General features: G+C 52.5%; 5 protein-coding genes across 5 annotated transcripts; 4 read left to right on the top strand and 1 right to left on the bottom strand.

Moving 5' to 3' along the window:
- Positions 1-674: 674 nt before the first annotated feature.
- A1O3_05590 (uncharacterized protein) lies at positions 675-1133 on the bottom strand (the record flags this gene model as incomplete). The annotated part of the gene is made up of 1 exon (XM_007735710.1): positions 675-1133. One exon carries the CDS (start codon positions 1131-1133, stop codon positions 675-677), a length of 459 nt encoding a protein of 152 aa, XP_007733900.1.
- Positions 1134-1574: 441 nt separating this feature from the next.
- Positions 1575-2529, top strand: A1O3_05591 (methylglutaconyl-CoA hydratase; the record flags this gene model as incomplete). Its single annotated transcript, XM_007735711.1, has 2 exons — positions 1575-1909; positions 1959-2529. The coding sequence occupies 2 exons, from the start codon at positions 1575-1577 to the stop codon at positions 2527-2529; spliced, it is 906 nt and encodes a 301-aa protein (XP_007733901.1).
- Positions 2530-3261: 732 nt separating this feature from the next.
- On the top strand, positions 3262-7315 carry A1O3_05592 (uncharacterized protein; the record flags this gene model as incomplete). The annotated part of the gene is made up of 2 exons (XM_007735712.1): positions 3262-3567; positions 3638-7315. The coding sequence occupies 2 exons, from the start codon at positions 3262-3264 to the stop codon at positions 7313-7315; spliced, it is 3984 nt and encodes a 1327-aa protein (XP_007733902.1).
- Positions 7316-8669: 1354 nt separating this feature from the next.
- A1O3_05593 (uncharacterized protein) lies at positions 8670-11150 on the top strand (the record flags this gene model as incomplete). The annotated part of the gene is made up of 2 exons (XM_007735713.1): positions 8670-9321; positions 9373-11150. The coding sequence occupies 2 exons, from the start codon at positions 8670-8672 to the stop codon at positions 11148-11150; spliced, it is 2430 nt and encodes an 809-aa protein (XP_007733903.1).
- Positions 11151-13247: 2097 nt separating this feature from the next.
- On the top strand, positions 13248-15149 carry A1O3_05594 (uncharacterized protein; the record flags this gene model as incomplete). Its single annotated transcript, XM_007735714.1, has 2 exons — positions 13248-14286; positions 14350-15149. The coding sequence occupies 2 exons, from the start codon at positions 13248-13250 to the stop codon at positions 15147-15149; spliced, it is 1839 nt and encodes a 612-aa protein (XP_007733904.1).
- Positions 15150-15721: the final 572 nt, after the last annotated feature.

The raw sequence follows: 15721 nt of genomic DNA on the forward strand, positions 1-15721 counted from the left end.
GAGCGTGTTGTGGTGTTGTTGGTCTCGAGATTTGATTGTGTCTTTTTGGGAAATGTGAGAGTGCAAGGGTGTTTGGTACAATCTGAGTAGATTTAAGGGCAGTCGTTGCAAAGAGGGACGAGGTTGAATATGAATGATGCAGTGATCGATGTCAGAGGTGACTAGCACTGACTTCGCAACGACGTCACACCTGCGTGCCACCCGTGACCCCAACTTTATCAAACTGCATCATTGGCGCCGTCAAACCCCACCAACATCGACGTTACTGACCCAGATATTCAAATGTGACGCCTGTGTACAACTGATGTCACAATGCAGATACCTACCACCACTACCACTGTGCTACACCTTCGACTCCTTCACATGGACTCAATGCTGCGTAGCACGAAGTCGCAATACCAGTAGTACTAGTAGTACCTAGGTAGCAGATGGGCGACCGCGCATACGCCAAATAGTCTGGAAGAAACATCTCTACTACTACACTTTGCGTAACCATCCGCCTGAAGATCACTGCCACGCCTGTGCCCTCGGAGTACTGATCCGAGTATTGAAGAGATGGAGAACGAAATATCATGAAAAAGTAGATCCTAACTTCTGGCATCATAACTACCTGTGCACATGTGCAGAGTATAGTCTTGTGTCACTGTCCGTAATAGACATCCCAGCCATATCATTCAGTCATCAATATCGTTTGGATAGGGTGTCTGTTGTTGAATACACAAAAGCCATTTTCCTGCCTCAGGATCCTTGCGCCAAGTACTTGAGACCAATGCTCGAAATTCATCCTGTGGTTCGTCGTCGCCGTCGTCGTCGTCCGAGTCGTTGTCGTTGTCATCATCTTCTGTAACAAGCTGCCTTGTCGCCACAACCCGGTAGGTGATAGCAGCAGCCTCTGTTCCGAGTGGCGTAACCTCGACGTCACTCAGCTTGTACCGTCTCCAGGGTATGAACGCTTCGCTCATCATCACGTCGTCGAGGTTCGGCGATGTTTTGGCCGACACCTTCATGCCCATTGGGAAAAGCATAATGCAGTCTCGACTAAGGAATGGAAGAAGGGCGGCGCCTGAATGCGTCAAAGCCTTCCATGTCTGATCTTCCAAGCCCAGAATTGTGTCATGGAGCATCGGATCCATCGCGGAAGGCGGACGGGGAGAGATGGACGGTCTGGTTTCGTGTTGAGATGTTGCGGAGCTCGATGGGATCCGAATCTTATTGACAGCGTCGAGTAACCTTCCGATGGGACAACACAAGCATGCCGACGATACCCGGTGCTTGCTTGAAAGCGAAAAGGTGGTGCTGTCTGAGGCTGATAATGCCGGCCATGGCCTGATGGGCGGCTGTGGTGGAACTAGGTAACCGCCCGCATATGCACGGATATTCCGGACCTTAGGACTAATAACTTGTCCACTGTAAGCCCCTAAGGTTAGTGAGCCTCTACCGCCTGCGTTCCAAGCTTGCAGAAACCTCGGCCCCTTCCCCACGACCAGCCTCCAATCCCCAGAAGTAATAAAAGGTAGAGCACCAGACAACCACAATGTGATCTGGAAGACAGAAGCACCGTCCTACAACTCATCATGCGAGCTGTTCCCGCGTGGAGGACTTGGACCGTCGTTCGCGGGTCTTTCCTGCAGTCCCGGTCCTTCGCTTCCGCCCATTCAGCGTCTCCGATTAAAGTGCAGTTCCAACCTGCTCCTCACTCGGGCAACATTCGCATCCTCTTGCTGGACAGACCCGAAGCGAGAAATGCCCTTTCACGCGGGCTTATCACTGAACTGAGGCGTCATGTGGATGAAATCCAGGCGGAAGGAGGCAGAGGCTCTACGCGGGCACTAATCCTCGCTTCCAACTCAGACAAGGCATTCTGCGCCGGGGCGGATCTGAGAGAGAGAAAGGGAATGACACAGGAAGAGTGCGCAATCCGACTGATAACCCGCTGCACCTTACTTAGTGTCATATAGGACAAGAGCATTCCTTACCAACATGAGAAACACCTTCACCGACCTTTCGAACCTTCCCATCCCTACCATCACGGCGATATCGTCCGTTGCACTCGGTGGAGGGTTGGAGCTGGGGCTCTGCACATCCCTACGAGTATTCGGATCTTCTGCTATTGTCGGGCAACCTGAGACGAAACTGGCCATCATTCCTGGCGCAGGAGGAACATACAGATTGCCTGCACTTATCGGTGTCAACAGAGCACGGGACCTCATTCTTACTGGAAGAAGAGTCAGCGGAGCCGAGGCATATTTCCTTGGGCTGTGTAACAGACTGGTGGAGATTACCCCCGAGGACGAAAAGGATGAAGGAAAAGCGCGCCAAAAAGTCCTTGATGCCAGCATACAACTCGCACACGATATTAGTGAGGGAGGTCCTATTGCAGTGACCCAGGCCATGCGAGCAATAAATGGGTGGCAGAGGGGCGAACCGGCAGAGAATGAGGCATACGAGGTCATTCTGAACACAGAGGACAGGGTGGAGGCTTTGAAGGCATTTGCAGAGAAGAGAAGGCCAGTGTTCAAAGGCGCATGAGCCACAGTCGATGAAGGGTGCCTGCCTAAGTCACGGGAACGACAGTCCAGGCGAGAAAATGGGCATCAGACATGATAGAACGCCACCTGAGGGGATGTTTGTTGGATCTCAGACCTTGTGACGAGACTAGGTAGATTTGGCGGCAGACCTGGATGTAAGTATCCGTGCCTCGTAAGATGGCCTTGTTGCTGGAATTTATAGACCAAATCCATATGGGCGCGCTCTCAGGACTCACCCGTATTTCACCTAATTTAGGCGTGTATAACCCCACGAAGTATGTACCTAGCGTACGAGACTACAGTACGGAGTATGTGTCATGCACCTTTCTTGCCCCATATTCTACACTGCATCTAATCGTCATATGTGCACCCTGACCATCATGGGGCCAGGGAGGCTGACTGCTCGCAAATACGTACCTTAGGTACCTGTTAGCGAACGCTAACTGTAGTGCCGCGAGACATGGGGCGGTTTTCTGAAACGGCCCTATTTGTAGCCGTACCTGCCTGCGGCATCTTTGACTTCTTTGTGTGATTAGCTAGGTATTTACCCCTCCAGTTGAGCAGGCTGCAAGGTCACCTGCGCACTCCTGAATGACTGAAACTGGAATGGATCGCATCTTCTGATATGAAGACTTATGGCTCCCATATTTATCGGTGAGCTTGTCTCTGCGTTATGAACGTCTTCCTATTCCTCGCTGTTGTGGTCGTGAACATTTCGTCGCATACCTGAAGTATGAGCACTGTCGGAAAGCAAGTTGTACAATATGGCCTCACGGAAGTGTACACCGCCTCGGAACCTCTAGTGGACGTTGTTTTTGTGCACGGCTTGAATGGGCATCCTCGCGATACCTGGTCTACCACCAAACCAGATGTCTTCTGGCCGGCCGATCTCCTACCTGCCGCCCTCGAAGAGCAGAGACCTCGAATTCTGACCTACGGCTACGATGCCACCGTTGCTGCTTTTACAGATGGAGTGTCAAAAGACAAGATACATGATCACGCAGAGCACCTCGCAAGTCGATTGGTTGCAAACAGGGCCGTAAGTGTTGGACATGATTTGCTACCTGTGAATAGGGGCGCAGGCTTTGTGGATGTTGACAGTGGGACAGTTGAACAAGGCACAGGAAAGACCGATCATATTCGTCTGTCATTCACTTGGGGGCCTGGTAGTCAAGAGATGTTTGATATACTGCCAGAGCATTCGCCATCATCAGCACACCGAGAGGTTGAGGTCCATCTATGTCTCCACATATGGAATCCTATTCATGGGCACACCTCATAATGGTTCGAACCTGGCCAAATGGGGCTCGTTACTTCAGAAGATTTGTGCTACTGCTTTTCCAAAGAAGTTCCTGGACTCGTCGCCGCAATTAGTACAAGCGCTACAAGCCAACAACGAAACACTGCAGAACATCAATCGGTTGTTCATTGAGATGATCGGTCGCTTTCACATATACTTCTTTTATGAGTCCAAACCTACCGACCTGAAAGGGACAAGAGAGTTTGTGGTTGAGGAAGATTCGGCTGCACCCTTGATTGAGGGCGTCGAACGCATGGGTATTGAAAAGGATCACAGTCACATGTGCAAGTTCCAGGACGAATCCAGCCCCGGCTACGATGTTGTGGCAGCCTCAATACAGAGATATGCCAGCGATTCACCGTCACTGATTCAATCTCGTTGGGATGAAGAGAGACGGATGGCTGATCTGCAAAGACAAGCTGCTGCACGTGAACTGCTTGGTGACAGTATCTTTCAAATGGGGGCTAGCCCTTCAGGCACCGTGACACCGACCAGTACATTTCAAGGAACCAACCAGTCCCTTTTATTGAACGGTTCGACAAGGTCGGTTCAGTTGGATGAGCTGTCTTTATCAAGTTCTTCCGGTCTCCTGCTGGTTGCTCCTGTCGGCTTTAGACCCAATTCGGTCTTCTTTGGTTTCGAAATGGAGTTGGATGGACTCACGCAGAAGTTAGGAAACGAAAAGCGACGTGCTCTCGGTACCTGTGCTGCTTTGTTATGGGGGCCTCCTGGCTGTGGAAAGAGCCAAATTGCTCGCGAGTACCTGTGGCAGCATCGCAACAACTACCCGGCAGGTAGCTTCTGGGTTGACTGCAAAACAAGGGAGTCGAGATCCAAGAGTTTCTGGGAAATTGGGCAAGCTGTGGCAATACTTGGGATTGACCAGCCTCGAGATCCTGCCTGGGATGAATCAACTAAGTTTGTCGACGCAGTGCGGAGATGGTTCGAAGCTCGAGAAGGGTGGCTTCTCGTGTTTGACGGAGTAACGACTGATAACGATGATGATATTCAGGCGTTTGTTCCCTTCATTCCTGACCGGCCCGGCAACAACATCATTTATACTTCGGTCGATCGAACTTTAGCAAACCGACAAAGGCTACTTAACCCTACAGGGATCAAAGTGTCTCGGCTATCGCAGAGGGAGGCATGTGGCTTTCTATACAAGAGTCTAGGGATCAAGGAGCCCAGCCCGTTGCAGGAGAAGAAGGCCGTTCAGCTGGTCAACCATTATGAGTGCCTTCCACTCGCTATTCATGCTGCAGCTCACGCTCTTATTGCGCGTGGAACGTCACTGGAAAAGTTCAATCCGGGCACATCTGATCACCGACTCGCGGAACCGTTCCTTGATATTCTTTCCGCACTTCGAGATCATTCCCATCCTGAGGCTATCAACCTCGTCACTCTGCTCAGCTTTTTCGCTCACACAGTCCCGGTTGCTCTCATACGATTCGGCCAGCAGGCGTTCTTGGACGCTGGAGTGGAAATGCGATCGGTCGAACGCGTTGGGAGCATGAAGAAAGAATTGGACAACACGATTGCAGTACTGATACGGTATGGATTGGTCGAACGCACATTACTCGAATATTCAGTTGCGTCACCCAACACATCATCGTCTCCGGAAGAGCACAGAAGCCAGCGAGCTGGTACAACAAGCACTACGGAGGGGTCCGCCATGCAAGAGCCGCTGCTGGAGCGAGATGATTCGAAGAGTCTGGATGCCCTGCCTGAATCCCGTCCTGACAGCAAATTCGAAAGATCTTCTACGCAGTCGGTCACCTACAGTATTGACATTCTTCGAATTCATAGTGTTGTCCAAGGTGTTCTCCGTGACGAGCTGAAGTTCCGATGTGCTGATCAGCCTGAACAATATTGGTGGTGGCTCACTGTCGCCTCGAAATTACTCTGTCAGTCCTACGCAGTTGCGGACGGAAAGATCAGAAGTTCTGAAGGGCGTGGACTCGTTCGTGACTACCGAGACTATGAGACCCAGGCAGCTCGGCTTTGGTCACATTTTCCCAAGTCGGCAACAGACGCCCCGCCAGCTCTTCGAAAGGCCCGTCATCTGCTCCACGAGACAATACGAGCTATCAAGAGACAGATCCAAGATCAATCACCATCTCAGTCCTTTGATAGTATAAAACATCGAGTACAAGCTTCTGTGTTTGAACGCGCGAATAGCACATCCTCTGATAGCCCTGAAAGCGACAGCGGGCTGACACGGACGTCAACCTGGACATTGGAGCAAGTGAATACTCAAACGGAGTCACCAACCCAGATGCACCATACTCTGGATTATGATGACGCCGGGTCTGAGGGCAGCTGGACAGATCGGTGGTCTGAGGCAGGAATAGCCAACTCAAGAGTCCTTGCCGCCAGCAATTCCCAGTCCAGGCGGCCAAGTGATTCCGGCATATATGAGACCACTCCAACAGAAGCGAGAACGACCGAGTCCCAGCGATCTTCCATATTACAAGCGATCTTCCAGGGGCATCCTGTTCCTCCTAGGAAGCAAAAGGATCTTGGTGAATGGAAACCTTTGCCCGCACCTCCGAGCCTGTCCAACGACCAAGCACACGTTCGATCACGAGCATCATCGTTCACAAGTACGAATGAAGACCAAATCATGAGACCGAGGTCTTCAAGTTCTGAAGCCTCAGCGGCTCTTGCAGCCGTCCATCGAGCAAGTCCCCCACCATCGAGGGGTGGCAAAATCAAAGCCTCAAGTCGGCCGCATTCTTTGGAAAGATCTACTTCAGATCATGGACGACAGCCGCTTACTCTGCGCTCTCCCAACCAGAGATTATCGCCTTTAGCTACAGAATTCGAGCCCGGATCAATCCTTCAGGCCCTTAATGCTCCCGACGAACCTCGCAAACATAGTCGACGCCTGTCATCGTCGCCCCGCCTTGTTCAAACTGCATTGAATAACCAAGCTGCAAGGATGGTACCCAGTCTGCCGATCGAAGAGAACATCTCCATTACTCGGCGGATAGGAATGGTAGATTCGTCATTGTCCAACACGGCCTATGCTCCGGGGATAATGGGAGAGCGGCTTACAACGAGGGCTATCCCATCAGGCTATACTTCCCAGCCCATGTCACGCCAAGTGTCCGGAGAATCCGACGCTTCGCTTGCGACGGCACCCCCAGCGATCCCGGGGTCAGCATCTCTGAGCGTATCGCCGCAAATCCGAGAGCCTTATCTCTACAGTAGGCCAGGGCTCGCATCTATCGACCTTGCGGCGGCGAATTCGTGGCATGAAGGACTTGAAGGGCCCAGGGGAAGAGTAGGTGCGACAGCGAGTGGATCTACTTCCGTCTCCTCAGGTCCGGTATTTGAAGATGACACAAGCCATGGGCTACAACCAAGACTGGAAAGAAGTGGCACCGTACAATTTGGGCAACTGTCCCCTGTGGAGATTGAGCAGGCTTGGGCCAGGGCGGCATCGGCTCGTGGACGAAGCGTCGGAAGAAAAGAGGAGGAGTAGAAGAGGGCTGTCCAGGTCAACTTTCATCCTTTCGTTTCTTGGTCGTGATAAAATATGGCCACTCTGGTCGTGTGCCAGGCAGCATTGTCCGGACGGAAGGGCAGAGGAAAGGCAGCCATATTCAGGCCAGGCCAAATCAAGATTAATTGTATAGGATCAGTTTGGGTCATCTTTCAACAGCCAACGGAGCCTGTCGTAGATTGAATGGTTCATTCTCTTGCCATCTTGCTTCGCTTAGTGACAGCTGCAGTATCAACACTCGGGCAATTCTGTGGCATTGTAGTGGACGTAGTCACCGCCGCGGAGCATGTGTTGAGATGACTCTACCTAGGTAGTCAATAGTGTGCCGCCGAAATGCCCTGGCCCCTCCTTTTCCTCCCCAGTCATATAGCCAGCGCAATTTTTGGCGCAGATAAGATCCGTGGCCGAATGATAGATCTGATATAGCTCGAGGTATGAAGGTAGGCAGGCGTGCTCGCAAAGGGGCCGACCGTATTAATCTTCATGCATCGACGGTGACGGTGACTATGGTGACTAGGTGGTGACTTGTGACCGGTGACTGGCTGACATGAATGGGTCGTGGAGCGCAGGCTGGTACAGGAGTACATACATCTACCGTTGGAGTAGCATGCGAGTTACCTAGAAGTGGGCGTCAGCGAGGGAGGTGGTAGGTATGCTACTGTCAGGTTAGACTTGAGATCTGCACTGCACGGAGAAAACAATCCACCACAACCACCACCTGGCGCCCAGTGGCACCCAGTGCACCCATCGCCATCGTCGCCCCCAGACTTGCAGTGGCTAAAGCATTCCCACTTCCCACCCGGCATTCACCCACGCTCTGTTCCGTGGCGCCAACGCTGATCTTCCCGCTTCGAATTAGTGGGATTTGGGGCAAGCCTCCGATGTCATGGCCCTTCCTAAACTTGTGCCAGCTCAGTGTCAATCGGCAAGTCTCAGACTTGAAAGTCGCCCACATTATCCCTTGGACCTCAAGCGCAGAACAGCAGTACACCCCGGCTCGAGATCACCCCTTCGGCAGACTTTCATTGGAGCTTCTCCATGATGGCTTGTTTACAAGCATCCCATCCAGTGGCCAGCGTCGCAGCTGAGCTCATTTGCTGTTCCCTAGACAGGGGAAGCGCCCAGGGTTCCCTGATAGCGAAATCATGGTAATCGTCATGCTTCGGTTGCACGACCTCATTTATGTCGTGATAACGAGTCTTGGGAATAGCATCTAGGGCGTTGACCTGTATTCAGTCTCACCAAATCTAACAAACTGCACATTTCACATCCGTCGCCCTGATACTTATATGGGTCGTGCTAGTTGCTAGGAAGGTCTCCCAGAGTCCTCCGAATGGCCTTCCATAACGCCCAGGATTCCGCCTGTGATATCGCCACTCACGCGGTCGCACCTATTCCAGTGTCGGACAACCCTCACCGTCGCAGTCCCGAATGCCCCAGTATAGGTGCGGCTCGAGACAGCTCCCCGTGTCATGACCAGCCTCTTCGCCGAAACTCTGCCTTCCTCGAAGTCGGGCTTGGTGGCGAGGCACCGATCGTTGATGGCAAACCAAGAAAAGACTCGAGACCGAAACTACACGTCCGCTTTCGCAGCAAAGTTGATATTGTCGAACCTGTTTCCATCAAGCGGGATGACTCGATGCCAGCGGGCAAACCTGTGAGCGCGCAATTGCCGCTCTATTTTCCTACCCTTCCAAGGCTGCTCTTTCTAGCCATTGTGGTTGTGCTGGTCATACCCAGTCTGTATACCGCTCCTGTTCTGCATGCCGGTGCGAATCCTGTGGGAGCAAGAGTCGGACAATCAAAAGACACCAGGACAATTCAAAGGGCGAAGAGGGAATTGACCTCTGGGCATGTGAAGAGAGACGACACTGCCACGGTCGTTTGTAAACGATGGTCGCAGCAAAGTGCGGTGGTGAATGGCACCCTGTATCTGTACAGTGGCAGGTCTACTACGTCTTCGGACCAAACAACGGACACCTGGAGTAGGTTGCTCATACTGTGAATACTGCGCACGCTGACAGTTCTGCTTACAGACAACGATTTCCTCACTCTCGATCTAACAAAATCCTGGCAGATAGGTTCGCCATCATTGACAGGTCTACCTGTACCTAGTGGTCCGCCTGCAGTCTCACTTGGATATTTGTGGAACTCCTTAGATGGCCTTTACCTCTACGGTGGCGAGTTCTCGGACTCGCCTGCTGCATCCCCCGTCCCTTTCTCCACCTGGGTCTATGACATTCGTTCATCTTCGTGGTCAGAACATTCAAACCCTCGGACCAGTTCAGGGGAGAACTCGGAGCCGGCAAATCAACCTGTTCAGCGCGCTGCCGAAGGAGCAGGAGTGTCTGTACCAGGCTTAGGCCGCGGATTTTACTTTGGAGGACATCTCGATGGCTACACAACTCCTGGATGGTCACAGTCCATTGCGAGGGTCTATCTTCGTGGTCTTCTAGAGTACACGTTTCCAGGATATAGCAACGCTGCGGTCGATGGTGAAAGCCTCGCCGGTGCCTCCGGCCTCTATCGCAATATCACGGAAGGCGGCACACAGGCTTCAGCTGGTTTCCCGGAACGTGCAGATGGCCTCCTCGTCTACATTCCCGGGTACGGCAAATCCGGCATTATTATCGGACTGGCCGGGGGCACGAATGCTACATTCACCCAGATGAATGTTATTGACGTGTACGACATTGACACATCAAGTTGGTATAAGCAGGCAACCACAGGGCCCACCCCCGAGATCCGTGTGAACCCTTGTGCTGTAGCGGTGTCGGCCGCGGATGGTAGTTCCACTCAGGTTTATATGTACGGAGGGCAGAATTTAATCCCCTACGGCCAGCAAACTCAGTACGATGATATGTGGATTTTGACCGTTCCATCGTTCACCTGGATCAAAGTGGACACATCGAATCAAGCCACGCCACCAGCCAGAGCCGGCCACACTTGCAATGTTTGGAACGCCCAAATGGTTGTGGTCGGCGGCTATACTGGCCAGGAGCTCTCTTGCGACAGTCCGGGGATATACGTCTTCAACACTAGCGCGCTCACATGGCAAAATGACTATTATGCTCTGAACTCCAAAGATGACTTGAATCGGCAGAAGAGCCAACAAGATGACCCCTCAGCAGTCCAAGGCTCCTACGGATATTCGGTTCCACCAGAAGTGCAGTCAGTCATCGGCGGCAATGCGGTTGGAGCGGCCACTGTTACAGCTCCTGCTCAAACAGCAACTCAAGGCCCATTGGCAACAGGCAGTCCACGGACATACACGGTCACTCAATCCGGCGGGGCTGTCACGACGGAAACAGCCACGCCAGGAAATAGCACAGAGGGCACCGGTAACGGTAAGCACGGCTCTTCTGGTGGTACAAATATCGGAGCTATTGTTGCCGGAGTCATAGCTGGGTGCTTCGCCATTTTGGCCGCTTACCTGGGCTTCTGCACATGGCTGTACCGAAAACAACTGAACATGTACAAGAATCATATGAACATGGCACAGCGGCAGCATCTTTCGGGCGATCCTCGATACATTGGGGCAGCTTTTGCGCCTGTCAAGTACAGTGACAAAAGCCAGACCAGTGAGAGCCGCAACAGTGCAGACAATCACAGTGGGAATGGCAGTAGCAGATCCGGCTATGCGGGTAGAGCGAATGTGTTGGCAAGCAACAACCCGTATAGGAATGTGCCTGGCGGTGCCGGATCGGCAACGGCAGCAAGCAGCACAGAAGACCTCATGGCTGGTCATGAGCCAAGTTTCTTGGGAGTGGTGCTGAACCCAAGACGAAGTTTAAGGGTGGTCAATAGGGATTGAGGACCAGGAGTGGAGGATTTGATGACCTTACGATGCGACCAGCAGAAGCAAGTCCATATCAGGGAGGCTGATCTGAGTAACAAGCAGCCAATACATGCAAGGATGATGGATATTGCGATCGACCAGGCGTTCAGTGCAGCGTCAAGCAGAGCACGAAGCTGGTTTCATTCACGTTCTCGATATACCCACTCAGCAGACGACGAGCATTTAGTGCTGATCTATTGGAAAGCTGGAGGCAAAGGAAAACACCATGACGGCTATACTTGAATTGCAATACGAGGACTTCTTGCGGTCTCTGTTTCCTTCCGAGACGAAACATGACCTAGTGACTGTATCTAACCTCCTAAAAGGTTGACATTGCGTTTCTGGCAAAGCTGGCCGTGCAGTCAAATGACTTGAGCCCAGCGCAGTGTCCTTGTCCTCCATCTCTCCTCTAACGCCCTGTCGCTTCCTCGACCCCGTCCTTGACACCGATGCTCGCCTCCTGGTCATACTCCTTGTAAAATGGCCACCTCATAAAGACCACGCGATGGCGTCTCATCCCGCAAATCCACCTAGCTACGAACCCCCAGTCCATGCACCTGTTGATCCTCTGTCATCCGCTCAATGTACACCTTCCGCATTTTTACCTTTGCCGCAGCGATCATCACGGATTCCTCGACTTCGCCGAGACGAGTCCAAAGCATTTCCATATAACCAGGAATCCGGTTTTGTCCTTCCCGAATGATGCTGGCGGAGGAAAAGCATGTAAAACTCCAGACCTGAGGAAGGCGCAGGATCGAGCTCGAGCCGAGTGGTACCATTTGCAAGATCACAAACCATATACGTACTTCTCAAACGATTCAACGCTTGACTTGAGGGACGTCTGGCCTCAGCCTCATTGATGCCATGCCTGCGGCTGCCTCCTCTTCCGCTTCATTGAGCCCGTGCTGGAAATGCATCGACAAGACCACTGTGTCAGTCCGAATCTCTTCTTATGGAGTCGAATTGTCATCAAGGTTTCCCAAGCAAGTCTAAACTCTTGGATGAGTCCGGCTTGCCGTGACACACAAAGATACAATCGATTGCACGCGAGGGCGCGAGGGCGCTGGTGTGATCTGCGCCACAATGACACAAGAGATCAAGACACTCGCATCATCTCGTACTAGGCTGATGGACTTCGTGATTTCCTGCACAATCGGTCGAGCGACACCGCCATTTGGCAACAAGAACAAAGATGTCCAACAACGCGAAAAGGCACCGGTTGGAGAAGGTGAAGTAGGAATAGACCCTCCTTTTGAACCTCTTGATCCATACGCCCTTTGACGCTGCAATAAGGCTCGACCCCTCAGGCTAGGGGCCTAAGTAAGCCCCAGCTTTATCGAATTACTGTACGAGTACTAGGTGATCGGAATTAGCGGAAAGTCAACTGTGTGGGCAGCCGTGGATCTAGAATCGCCTCTCAGGGGTCTGCTCGCAGGTTACAGGCTCTTTTTCATCAACTGGCAACCACAACTGGTCATTCTCCCCGGGCTCCTAAGATAAGCGACTGGTATCCGTCTTATCACCCATACGGCATGGCGAGGAGCACAACAGCAAGACCCTCGGATACCACAACGGCTGATAATTGCCTAAGGAATATCATAAGCCACCGAGATGCGGAGATCGACTGATGGCTCGCGGTTCCCTACCAGGTCAGTCCCTCCGATCCTGATTGGGTCGAGGAAAATTTCTGCTTAAAAATCCACTGGGTGAGTTGGTGGGGAGAAGCGCGTCTCCAACAGCCCAAATAAGGCTTCATCGTCTCCCCAGCTCTGCGAGTCCCGCTAACAGACTGTTGTCTCTTGATGACTGGCCTGCACGGCATCTCTTCCGAACAGTTGAATCCATTATGAGTCTCTCAAGAAGGATCCCGCCCGACTACGGATGGATACACGGCAAGTCTAACATACTGACGAATGCCCAGGTTGGCTCGTTCGTTTTCTTACTCTGTACATTTGTTCTCCCCTTTCTTCTAGTCCTTTTGCACATTGCACGCTTTGTCCTGAGATTCCCTTCCTTGATACCACTGTTGCGAACTTTTCCAAGCGGATTTTTCCACGCAGAGCCTTCCTGAAAATGTTGGACACGGAGAAGTTAGAGTCGCCCGTCGCCATTTCGCAGCACACTCCTCCACAGAGATCCTCCGACAAGGAGCCATATTCGTCTATAGCCCATTCTGCATCCTCCGTGTCTCGGTCTGACTCGGATCACGATGATCGAGCACTCACAGAGGTTATTACGCAAACCTCAAGAAAGGCGGCAACGAAAACGGTGACAAGAGTGACGACCCAAGGCACGGCCTTCACCACAGACCCCAGGTTTGAGGTCGATTTTGAAGTTGATGACTCGGGAGACCCCCGGAATTATCCGTTTTGGTACAAGGCTCTGGGCATCTTCGCCATATCTTGGGGCTCTTTGGTCGTCGTCATGTACTCGACTTCTTACACCTCAGCCTTGGGCGCTATGCAGAAAGAATTTGGAGTCAACTCACAGACTGTAGCCACTCTCGGGGTCACCACATACTTGCTCGGGCTTGCTTTTGGCTCATTGTTCCTTGCTCCAATTGCTGAGACATACGGCCGAAGGCCCGTCTACGGGATATGCATGGCAGTGTACACGATTATGATCCTCCCCGCCGCTCTGGCGAAGGACTTGAAAACCATCATCATTGTGAGATTCTTCGGCGCCCTATTTGGCAGTGCCATGATCGCGAACGCCCCCGGGACGATCACCGACCTCGTATCGGATGAACATCGTGCAATGGCCTTTTCTATCTGGAGTATCGGCCCCATGAACGGCCCTGTGGTTGGGCCCACCATTGGGGGCTTTGTGACCGAGTATCTAGGTTGGCGATGGACTAATTGGATTGCGATGATCTGGGCGGGCACCGCCTGGGCAGTACTCGCTTTGTACAAAGAGACGTATGCGCCGGTCTTGTTACAGCAAAAGGCAAGGCGACTGCGTAAGGAAAGGAACGATGACAGGTATTGGAGCCGCTACGACGTCCGGGTTGGATTTGTGAAGCTGATGAAGATCAATCTGAGTCGGCCGTTCATCATGGCCGTTACAGAGCCCATCTGTATCTTCTGGAACGTCTATATTTCCTTGATCTATGGTTTGTCTTTGTTTCCTTACTATATCCCCCCTGGCGCAGGTGATGAGGGCTAATCTGGTCCAGGCATTCTGTATCTCTGCTTCGTCGCATACCCCATTGTCTTTACCCAAGAACGTGGCTGGTCCACGGGTATGAGCGGGTTGTCATTCATCGGCATCGGGATTGGCACAATGATTGTCATCTCCAGTGCGGCACCGATCAAGAGGATCATCAACTCGCACGAACCGGACAAAGATGGAAACATCCCGCCCGAGGCAATGATGAGCGTTGTCTGTATTGCGGCAGTCCTTGTTCCCATCGGTGAGCTCTGGTTCGCGTGGACTTGCTACCCCACGACCATCCACTGGGCGTTACCTATCGCCGCGGGCATCCCGTTCGGCATGGGCAACGGCATCGTATTCATCTACGCCGGCAACTACCTCGCCTATAGTTATGGCATCTATGCGGCGAGCGCCCAAGCCGGCAATGCCGTCACACGATCGATTCTTGGAGCGTGCCTCCCACTCGCCGGTGGGGCCATGTATCGCTCCATGGGTCCCAACTGGGCAGGGACGCTGTTGGGCCTGCTGGAAGTCGTCATCATCCCGATTCCTTTTCTGTTTTATCGGTACGGTGGCCGGATTCGTGAGAGGTCGACCATGATCCGCGAAATGCGCGAGAATGAAGAGAGGCAGGCGTGGAAGCGCAAGAAGGGCGAGGACAGATTGCGCCTCGCGGTCATGAGTGGCGACGAGGCCGAAGCCCAGGAAGCCCAAGTCGAATTACATCGCATCAAGAGTCGCATTGACGAAGATGCCGACGTGGAGGCGCGAGGACATGAGACGTTGAACGCTATCCACGGCTTGGGGAAGGAGCCGCTTTGACAGGAATCGCAACTCAGAAACCTGTCGGGGGGCTGGGGGCCCTCTGGGACCAACTAGGGGGGTAGGATATATTCTGCCATTATGGCTGGAGGACTAACTAAACATGAAGCTACAGCTCGAGCGATATATTTCGAGTGGGTGCCACTGACAAAACCATGCCCTGAGGTGCCGGTGTGCACCACGATGTTATGCGACATGAAGGACAACGTGAAGTCGAGACAAGACAAGGTAATTTATCTATGCCACACCCTCCGATCCGAATACTTCGAGTGTCAGTGTTCCATCCAACTGGAGACTTGAACTGAAAACACCACTGGCTAGAGAGGAAGGAATGGGCGTATCGATACATTCACGATCAAGTCAAGATACAGGACAAACAAGAACAAGAATGGATTAGACGCACATGACATGCGTCCGGGGATCGAATCGCACAGCACACCCCACCCGTTTTCAGTGGACCAAGTTCGCTCAGGACCAACACCCAAGATTCGGAAGACTCAAGACTTTGAACCATGATGGGTTCTGGGTTCGCGTCAAAATTGGCTTGTGGCATGATGATTGCCATGCTTTTC

This window comes from Capronia epimyces (assembly GCF_000585565.1).
Source record: "Capronia epimyces CBS 606.96 chromosome Unknown aczIQ-supercont1.4, whole genome shotgun sequence".
NCBI classification, from domain to species: Eukaryota; Fungi; Ascomycota; class Eurotiomycetes; order Chaetothyriales; family Herpotrichiellaceae; genus Capronia; species Capronia epimyces.